Genomic DNA, 9872 nt, shown 5'->3' with positions numbered 1-9872 from the left:
GGAGTGTCGCCCCCCAATTCTCCCCGTCTGCCCGCCCGCCCGCCGCCTGACAGACAGACAGCCCCGGGATGAGGGTGTCCGCCGCCGCTTCCCCCTGTCACAGCAGCAGCAGCGCCGGCACCAACAGCAGCCTGGAGCCCGGCCTGCAGGACTACCTCACCTGTGAGCAGTGCAAGCGGGTCCGCATGAAGGTAATGGCAAAAACCCCCGAGGGCCAAACCCTCTCGTCCGGGACAAAGATTTTAAAGCGGGTGGATGTTAATCATTGTGTGTCTGGGCCCAGCTGGTGCGGTTATAACTGTCACAGCAGCTAAAACTCTGGTGTGAAGAGCCCATCAGGTGATTGTCTGCACAGTGGGTTGGCGCTGCTGCCTCCCAGCGCCAGGGAGCCGGGTTCGATTCCAGCCTCGGTCACTGTCTGTGTGGAGTCTGCACGTTCTCCCCGTGTCTGCGTGGGTTTCCTCCCACAGTCCCAAAGATGTGCGGGTTAGGTGGATTGGCCGTGATAAAATTGCCCCTTCTAGTGCCAGGGGGATTAGCAGGGTTAATGTAGGGCCTGGATGGGATTGCAGTTGGTACAGACCCGATGGGCCAAATGGCCTCCTTTTACACTACAAGGATTCTATGAAACGGGAAACTTAAAAAAAAAAAGACCCTGGACTGACTGACTGTCCTTTGCGAATGCTAATCCTAGTCCGAAGCTGCAGATTTGAGCCCTGTGGATCCTTGTTTTATTGCTGTACTCGGCCTTCATATTCTCAAAGACCTTCCCATTGACTGTTTTCCTGAGGAATAACGTGCCACATACACATTGTGACCATTGACTGGGTGCATGTGAATGATCACCAAGTGACTCTAAAATGTGAGCGGATACAGTTTGGTAATATAAGAGAAGCTCTTTGGGTTTTGTTTGCAGCGCCCAGCTTATTTATTGGGATTTATTGCCCCAATCTCTCCACTGCATTGAGGTGTAACTGGAGAAGAGTGTTTTTATATTGTGAAGTGGGGTGCGGGCAGTTCACAACCCTGTCTGTATTCTGGTGTCCACCCCCAGTGTTGGTTTGTGCAAGAATTTGTTTTTTTTTTCTTTGTCTCCCTGGTTCCTGATTTCAAGCATAATTTCACCTCTTGCATGATGCGTGGAAATTAATGCAAAGATTTTGGAATATTCTCTCTGTCTGGATGTCGATGACTGATCATTTCTGTCTACAACCACACCTCTATTTTCTTACTTTACAAAACAGCGTGGGACTTCTTTAATGCCTCAGCGATGCTGTTTGGGTCACTGAGTGAGGTTAAATCTTCCAAAATGTCAGGAGGGCTTTGCCCATCGACAGTGCAGCCCTGACACCACAATGTTCCTTTTAATTCATTCTGACGTGAATGGACTGATGCTGTCAGGATTGTTTCTGGATGCTCTCTTGCTTGAAGAGGAGCAGCTGTGTGAATCGAGTTGGTTTTATTTCTCTGCCAAAGTCATCCCAAACCAGCAATAATTGTGGTGTTTTTTTTTATTTTTACAACCACTGTTTGAACTTTGACACAAAAGATTTAGCTTGAGTATTCAGCCTGGGCAATGCTTCTCTCTCTCTATCCATCTGTTAAGGAAATGCCAAGCTTTTTTTTTTAAAAAAAGAACATCAAGCTTTGGGAACTGTGTTTCGCACTTTCTCAGTCATTGCGTTTGTCAACTCAGCACCTTTTCTTGTTCTGCAGCTGAATATTTGGATCAAGATTCTAAACGTGGGGATTACCAAATTGTTGGGGTTTTCTGAATGTTCGGGAATGAAGAAATTCCATTTGCAGCTACTTGGTTCAGCTTGACTTGCAGAAGTCAGCCCTGCAGTTTGGGGTATATTCGGTGCAGTAACAGGAAAGCTAGGAGTTGTTAAAGCACAGTCCGGCACACTGCCTTCACTTCCTGAAGGTACTTGTTCAAATGCTTCTGGATTCTTTCATGAGTGTTGTTTGGTGATCTTAAGGCTGAGTTCAGAGCTGAGAGAGATGTAATTATAAAGGGAATGTGTGTGTGTGTATAGTTCACCCGTATTAGCCAGCAGTAGGAATGGTTCTCCCTCCTGTCAGGGTTAAGCTTTGAATGTTGTGTCAACTTAAGCTGCCCCTTTGAACAAGCTTTTCAGTCACGTGTTCTGAATTCTTTTCTCCTGTGTCTCGGGGTCAGAAATGGTTGGATTGATTTTTTTTTTGCTCTTGCCTTGGGAGCTTTGGCTGTGTTAAATGTAGGGGGCACAGGTTTAACTTGTACCTGAATTGTGCAAGGGTAGCAGAGTATACCAAATGGACAACATTCTTCCGACAACTTCACACAAACCAGTGGTCAGACCTGGAACCTCCAGGGGCTGTGTACACAGCCTGGTTTAAAACTGCTATATATTTTTCACCAATTTAGGAATTGCAATAGCTTTGGAAAGAGAATTGGATACACAGAGGATGCAACTTCGCCAGGCAACTGTTGTGTGTGCAAAAGTTTTAACTAGGGGATAAATATCAAAACACCTGTACATGGATCAGAAATTGGACCATGTTGCCAATCTTACTTATAGCTGCTATAAATGAGGATACTGCTGGACTGATAACAGACGGCAGAAATGCCACCCCTTGTTTTGCTCTGCTTTGGAAATGAGAAGAGCTCCTCCTTGCAGTCGAATCCGTTCCTGTTGCACATTTGTATAACCAAGTCTGACTTCTGGTGTGATCTGAACCACTTGTTGGGCTTGGTTCTTTAACCTGCCTTTTGTTCTGTGCTGAGGTCCACTATGTAGCAGGCTCTGGGTGGCACGGTGGCACAATGGTTAGCATTGCTGCCTCACAGCGCCAGGTACCTGGATTCAATTCCCGGCTTGGGTCACTGTCTGTGTGGAGTTTGCACGTTCTCCCCGTGTCGGCGTGGGTTTCCTCCCACAATCCAAAGATGTGTGGATTGGCAAAAACGGATTATACAAAAGTGTCCAGAGGGGCAACTTTTTCCACAGAGGGTAGTGAGTGTCTGGAACAAGCTACCAGAAGCAGTAGTAGAGACAGGTACAATTTTGTCTTAAAAAGCATTTGGGCAGTTACATGGGTAAGATGGGTTTAGAGGGATATGGGCCAAATGCGGGCAATTGCGACTAGCTTGGGGTTTTTTAAAAAAAAAGGCGGCATGGACAAGTTCGGCCCAAGGGCCTATTTCCATGCTGTAAACTTCTATGACTCTGGTCGTTCTCTCATTCTGGTTATGGGAGCTTGCTGTGACCATGATAAATGCAAACCTTTCTGCTTTTGAAGGCTGTTGTTCATGCAAATATGTTAGTAACTTTTTAAAGCCGCAGATGAATAACATGCCAAGCACTGTTTTTGAGGGTAGAATTTGTTAGGGTGAGAGCGCTTCCTGCACTTTGATTTGTGGTCTTGAATCATTAACATGTATGATACCAATCTGAGCCTTTGCAGTGTCGGAGGCGCCTGTTTAACATCTCCAGCACAGGATCTGTAACCGAGCAGCTTTATTCCCTTGGTACGGCACACAGCCTGTTGGCCTAAATTATTTGCTGCAGACCTGCATTGAAGACTGCACCTATCATCTCCTGACTCCCAGACAAGATTTTGAACCAAGCCATGCTGACAACGTTTGAGTTGAAATGTGACACAAATAAAAAAATAAACCAGCATTTTCAAAATCTACTGAAGAATTAAACCAGCATTTTCGAAGTCAGGAGGAGGCCAAATGACCACCTCCTGCTCCTATCTTCTATGTTTCTATTGGGATCCTAGGTTATGGGGGAGAAAGCAGGATTATAGGCTGTTGAGTTGGACAATCAGCCACGATTGATGAATGGTGGAGCAGGCTCGAAGGGCCGAATGGCCGCCTTCTGTTCCTATTTTCTATTTACTTTTTCATCTGATGTATGTTGACACCGTCACTGTAACTCTGCTGTGGTCTACTGCTTTGAGCTCAACACAGGCTCCAGTATAACTCCTGTCTGATGTCAAACCCCCTGTTTTAAAGTTTTTGGATGGATTGTTGGTGACTCTGTCATCCGAGAGCTTGTGCTGTTTAAAGGAGAGTGTGCAATTCCGAGCACGGCTCAGATATAAATGGGGAAATTGGGCATTTTAATAAACAAATATCTTAAACCTTAGATGTTGGTCACATTTAAGTTTCGGGAAGTAGATTGGAGGTGAAATGGAATTAAATGTTTCTATCTGAATAGATTTAGTTGGGAGAAATATGGAAATACTGAACAAAGAGATCTATACATTAAAGAATTAAATGCTAAGCATTTAAACAAACTGATGTGGACAACAGAATGCAGTAAATATACCAAGGCCTGAAATTCCTGAATTTCCACCCTTCCGCCAAGGGTTTTGAGTTGGGATGGTGGTGGGTTGGGGGTTGAAATTGGACAGACCTTCAGGTCCCGACATTTGGTTGCGGGAATGTTGAGGGACTGGAAAGCTGCCAACCAATCCGATTGGCTGGCTGCTCTCTCAGGCACGACCCCAAGTGGGGGCACAAGTTCTGCCTGTTGCCAGTCACTGCTTGCTGGAACGTATAATGGCAGCAGGACCTGTCGGGGTTGGTAGGGGATGTGTCCCCGGCGACTCCCCAAATGGTCAGGGCTTGCTCCCCCACCATCTTAATTCAGGCCCAAGTCTAAATGTTGTAAAGATAAACATTATCAAAATAGCAATGCAGTACAACACCCACTCATCTTGCTACTTAAAGTCTGTCTCAAAGCAGTCATTCAGCAGATTAGCACTAAATGGAGAGTGCAGAGGTTTCGGATATAGTTTGCAGACAATGTTTTAGTTTCGGGGCGGCGGGGGGTGGGGAGGCGGGGGCAGAGAAACTGTCTCTGGCTTCAGTATCTGCAAATGCAGCTTGTGCTGAAATGACAAGTGAACTTTGCTAGTATTAACTCTGGCTTCTATTGTGACCTGGTCATTGTTTCTGTATAAGGTTACCTGTCTGGTACAGTGCTTGCAAGTGTAGTGTTTCCTGAGGCACAACATCAATCCTTAACTTTCCTCCTGTCAGCTTAGCCTCTTCCATCGACAGACCTGCCAATTAATTCAGAACGTTACTGAACTACTGTCCCTGCTGTTGTTGACATAAGTAAGAAGTGCTCTGTTGTTGACATAAGACATAGGAGCAGAATTAGGCCACTTGGCCCATCAAGTCTGCTCCGCCATTCAATCGTGGCTGATTTTTTTTTCCCTCATGCCCTTTCCCCATTACCCCTGATCCCCTTTATTAATCTAGAACCTATCTATCTCTGTCTTAAAGACACTCAATGACCTGACCTCCACAGCCTTCTGTGGCAGAGTGTTCCACAGATTCACCACTTTGCCTGAAGAAATTCCTCCTCATCTCCTGTTTTAATGGATTGTTCCTTTAGCCAGAAGTTGTGCCCTCTGGTTCTAGTTTTTCCTACTAGTGGATCATTTTGAGATGTTTTAAGGCAACATCCCCAGTGCTGTTCCAAACCTGGGGCAGTAGACTTCTACTTTGGTGTTAAATTTAACAAGTACAACTTGGGTCTGTGTTTTTAAACTTATTTCATACCTTTGCTATCTCTCAAAGAGGTCGATTTGAGGCATAAACATTGGCCAGGGTGTCTGGGACAGCGGCCAGGGTGTCTGGGACAGCGGCCAGGGTGTCTGGGACAGCAGCCAGGGTGTCTGGGACAGCGGCCAGGGTGTCTGGGACAGCGGCCAGGGTGTCTGGGACAGCGGCCAGGGCCTTGGTTTGATGGCCCATCTGAAACTCGGCATTTGTGACAGTGCAGCAGTCCCATGGTACTGCGCGGCAATGTCAGCCTTGAGTGGAGCTTCAACTCTGCAATCTTCAGTCTCTGGAGCATGTTGCCACTGTGACTGACAAAGCTGAATAGACCTGGGCAATGGAGTTCAATTCTTGCTTGCTGCCAAACCAGCTGGGTGAAGGCTGGAGAGGGAATCGTCCACTCGGGGAATTTAATGTGGATTTAAAATTGGATTAACATCTCTTGGTCCTCCAGAGTCGAATGAACTGCGTAGCTCATGAACTTGAGTGAGCTACTGGAGAGTGGGCAGGTAAATGGTCATAGTCCGCAAGGGACTGTGGACCAATAGCTTGAGGGGGCCAGAACTCCACATTCAGCATTGAGAAAGGCAAAGAGGCAGGTCTCTATGAACTTCCAAAGCTGGTATGAGGATTGAACCCACCTCATTGGCACCATTCTGACAGTGGACGTCACAGATCCTGAGGGTCAGGAGGGGCTGGTTGAACTTAAAGCGTCATCAACAAGAAATGCTTCTTTCAGTGGCACCTTTTTTAATGTAATGAAATGTCTGGGGATGTGTCACAGCAGTGTTAGTGAAGAGCATTGGACACTGAGCCACATGGGGAATTATTGGGCCGAGTGACTAAAAGCTCAGTCAGAGAGATGGGTCACAAGGAGGACAAGGAGATGGAGAGCTTTCCGGGAGGGGATCCCAGAACTTGGGATCGGAGCAGTTGAAGGCATGGTCACCAACGGTGGAACCAATAAAAATTGGGCTTGCTCAAGAGGCCAGATGTGGAGGAGCAGCTGTTTAATCATTGCATGTGTGAATGAAGCATTATACACACTCCCATTGCATGGCTTGCTGGGAATCTGCTCAATGGGCCAAATGGCCTCTTTCTGCACTGTAGAGTTTCTATGATGATTCTATGCTTTAGCACTGCCAATCCACTTAACTTGCATATCTTTGAACTGTGGGAGGAAACTGGAGCACCCGGAGGAAGCACAGAGAATGTGCAGACTCCACACAGACAGTGACCCGAGGCCGGAATTGAACCCAGGTCCCTGGAGCTGTAAAGCAGCAGTGTTAACCACTGCCACTGTGTATGGGGTTACAGGAATAGGGTGGAAGAGAGGGCCTGGGTAAGATGCTATTTCGGAGTGTCATTGCAGACTCGGTGGGCCGAATGGCCTCTTCCTGCACTATAGAGGTCCTATGGTTCTGTCTTGAGAAGATGTCGTAGCTTCTCCGCTCCAGAGCTACGATATCTCTGGAGCCTTCAACATGTCATTGATGAAGACGAACATTTTGCTAAGGCCATCCCCACACCCCCACTTCTTGCCTTCAAACAACCGCACAACCTCAAACACAGACCATTGTCCGCAGCAAACTACCCAGCCTTCAGGAGAACAGTGACCACAACCCTGCCACAGCAACCTCTGCAAGACGTGCCAGATCATTGACACGGATGCCATCATCTCATGTGAAAACACCATCTACCAGGTACACGGTACATACACTTGCAACTCGGCTAATGTTGTCTATCTGATACGCTGCAGGAAAGGATGTCCTGAGGCATGGGAGACCATGCAGATGCTACGACAACAGATGAATGAACACCGCTCACCAATCACCAGGCAAGAGTGTTCTCTTCCTGTTGGGAAACACTTCAGCAGTCACAGGCATTCAGCCTCTGATCTTCGGGTAAGCGTTCTCCAACGTGGCCTTCACGACAACGCAGAATCGCTGAGCAGAAACTGATGGCCAAGTTCCGCACACATGAGGACCGCCTCAACCGGGATCTTGGGTTCATGTCACACTATCTGTAACCCCCACGACTTGCCTGGGCTTGCAAAATCTCACTCGCTGTCCTGACTGGAGACAATACACATCTCTTTAACCTGTACCTTTTAAGACTTGGTTACCTGTAAAGACTTAATTTACAAAATAATGGTTGGAATGTGAGTTTGTCTTTATATGCCCTGCTTGTGAACAGAACTCCCACTCACCTGATGGAGCAGCACTCCGAAAGCTTGTGGCTTGTGCTACCAAATAAACCTGTTGGACTTTAACCTGGTGTTGAGGTGTCTTACTGGGTTTACCCCAGTCCAACACCGGCATCTCCACATCATGGCCTCACAGTGCCAGGGACCAGGGTTCAATGCCAGCCCCAGGTGACTGGAGTTTGCACGTTCTCCCCGTGTCTGCGTGGGTTTCCTCCCGGGTGCTCCAGTTTCCTCCCACAGTTCAAAGATATGCCGGTTAGGAGGATTAGCCATAGTAACTTGCCCCTTGGTGTCCTATGATGTGTAGATTAGGGGAATTAACTGGGTAAATACGTGGGGATAGGGCCTGGGTAAGCTACTCTGTTGGAGAGTTGGTTCTTGATGGGCCAAATGGCCTCCTTCTGTACTGTAGGGATTCAAGAATGCAATCCAGGTATATTCCCACTTGGGGAAAAGACATGGGCAAACAAATTCCGAGTTCCCACAATGGCTCAAGATATTGAAATTAAAATGAAGCAGAAAATTTGTTCTTAAGTGTGGATAAGTGGTAAGAGGAGGACGAGGGCTAATTGGAGTGAAGTGGGGATTTACACGTGGTGCCAGGAGGCATGGCTGAGCAACTGAATTAATACTTTGCATCTGTCTTGGGGCAGGATGGTGGCACAGTTGTTAGCCTCACATCGCCAGGGACCCAGGTTCAATTCCGGGCTTGGGTCACTGCCGTGACATGCGAAATGGCCTCATTCTGATTATGGTGCAAAGTATTGACTGTACTGAAGCCCAGTCAGCACCCCCCTAGTCTGTAGTCGCCACGTTCCTGCAGTGTAAAATAGCTTTTAAAAGATTGCTTGGGGTGGGGGGGGGGGGGGGGGGGGGGGGGGGTGAGGGAAGAGAATGGATCTTGGTCTCTCTGTACAATTGTTGAGTTTTATATCCTATCGTTGACCCTTTCATAGAATCTGTACAGTGCAGAAGGATGCCATTCGGCTTGGGTCGCTATCTGTGTGGAGTTTGCACATTCTCCCTGTGTCTGCGTAGGTTTCCTCTGGGTGCTCCGGTTTCCTCCTACACTCCAAAGATGTGCGGGTTAGGTGGATTGGCCGCGTAAATACATGTGGTTATGGGGATTGGGCCTGAGGGGGAATTGTGGTTGGTACAAACTCAATGGGCCGAGTGGCCTCCTTCTGCACTGTAGAGATTCTATGATTGAGTCTGCACTTATAACAATTCCACCCAGGCCCTATCACTGTAACCCCACAGATTTACCCCGCCAATCCCTCTAACCTACACATCCCTTGACACTAGGGTCAATTTAGCATGGCCAATGCACCTAACCAGCACGTCTTTGGACTGTGGGAGGAAACTGGAGCACTCAAAGGAAACCCACCCAGACACGAGGAGAACGTGCAAACTCCACACAGACAGTGACCCAAGGCTGGACTCAAACCTGGGTCCCTGGGGCTGTGAGGCAGCAGTGCTAACCACTGTGCCACCATGCAGCACTTGCTGTTTTAGTATTTAGATATTTGTGTAGCATTGTTAGGTGTTTTTTTTTTTTGCAGCACAGTTTTCTGTCTGTCTACACACTGGAATATTTTTGTAACGAAGGGCAGCTGCTAATATCTGGAGATGTCCAGTGTGAAGGATGATTGATGTACAAACTGTCTCATACCAAATTATAACCAGGCAGGAGATTCTGCTCATTAATTCCATGCTTCTTCTAGCTGTCAGGTAAATGTTGATTCACAGCTTCAATGCAAAACTTCATCCTCTAATCCCAAAACACTTTTTTTTTCCCTCAATATTCCAACTGAATAGAATCAAACTTTAAAGGTCAGATTTGGTTTTGGAGCAGTTCCGTTATCAGAGTTTCAGGGAATGACCAGCTGTGGAGGCAAAAACATTTTTTTGTCTCTGAGCTCATTCAAATTGCAACTACCCTTGTGCCTCTTAATGGTGTGGTCTTTTATAGAATCGTAGGATCCCTACAGTGCAGAGGGAGGCCATTCGGCCCATCAAGCCTACACCGACTCTCCATCAGAGCATCTTATCCAGACCCTATCCCTGTAAACTGACATAGTTACCCCACTAATCCCCCTA

General features: G+C 47.2%; 1 protein-coding gene across 2 annotated transcripts in view; it reads left to right on the top strand.

Annotated features, from left to right (window-relative positions):
* Positions 1-9872, top strand: part of LOC144509427 (sestrin-1-like) — an 82089-nt gene that overhangs the window by 50807 nt on the left and 21410 nt on the right. Inside the window, exon 1 of one of the 2 annotated variants that reach the window (XM_078238298.1) lies at positions 1-191. The exons of the other annotated variant lie outside the window; for it this stretch is intronic. Within the exon in view, the coding sequence (XP_078094424.1) occupies positions 69-191 (123 nt within the window). The 5' untranslated portion in view covers positions 1-68. The remainder of the gene's footprint in view (positions 192-9872) is intronic. 2 annotated transcript variants of the gene reach the window in all.

The sequence above is a fragment of the Mustelus asterias genome, chromosome 21 (genome assembly GCF_964213995.1).
Source record: "Mustelus asterias chromosome 21, sMusAst1.hap1.1, whole genome shotgun sequence".
NCBI lineage: Eukaryota > Metazoa > Chordata > Chondrichthyes > Carcharhiniformes > Triakidae > Mustelus > Mustelus asterias.
This window is presented reverse-complemented; position numbering and strand designations above follow the sequence as displayed.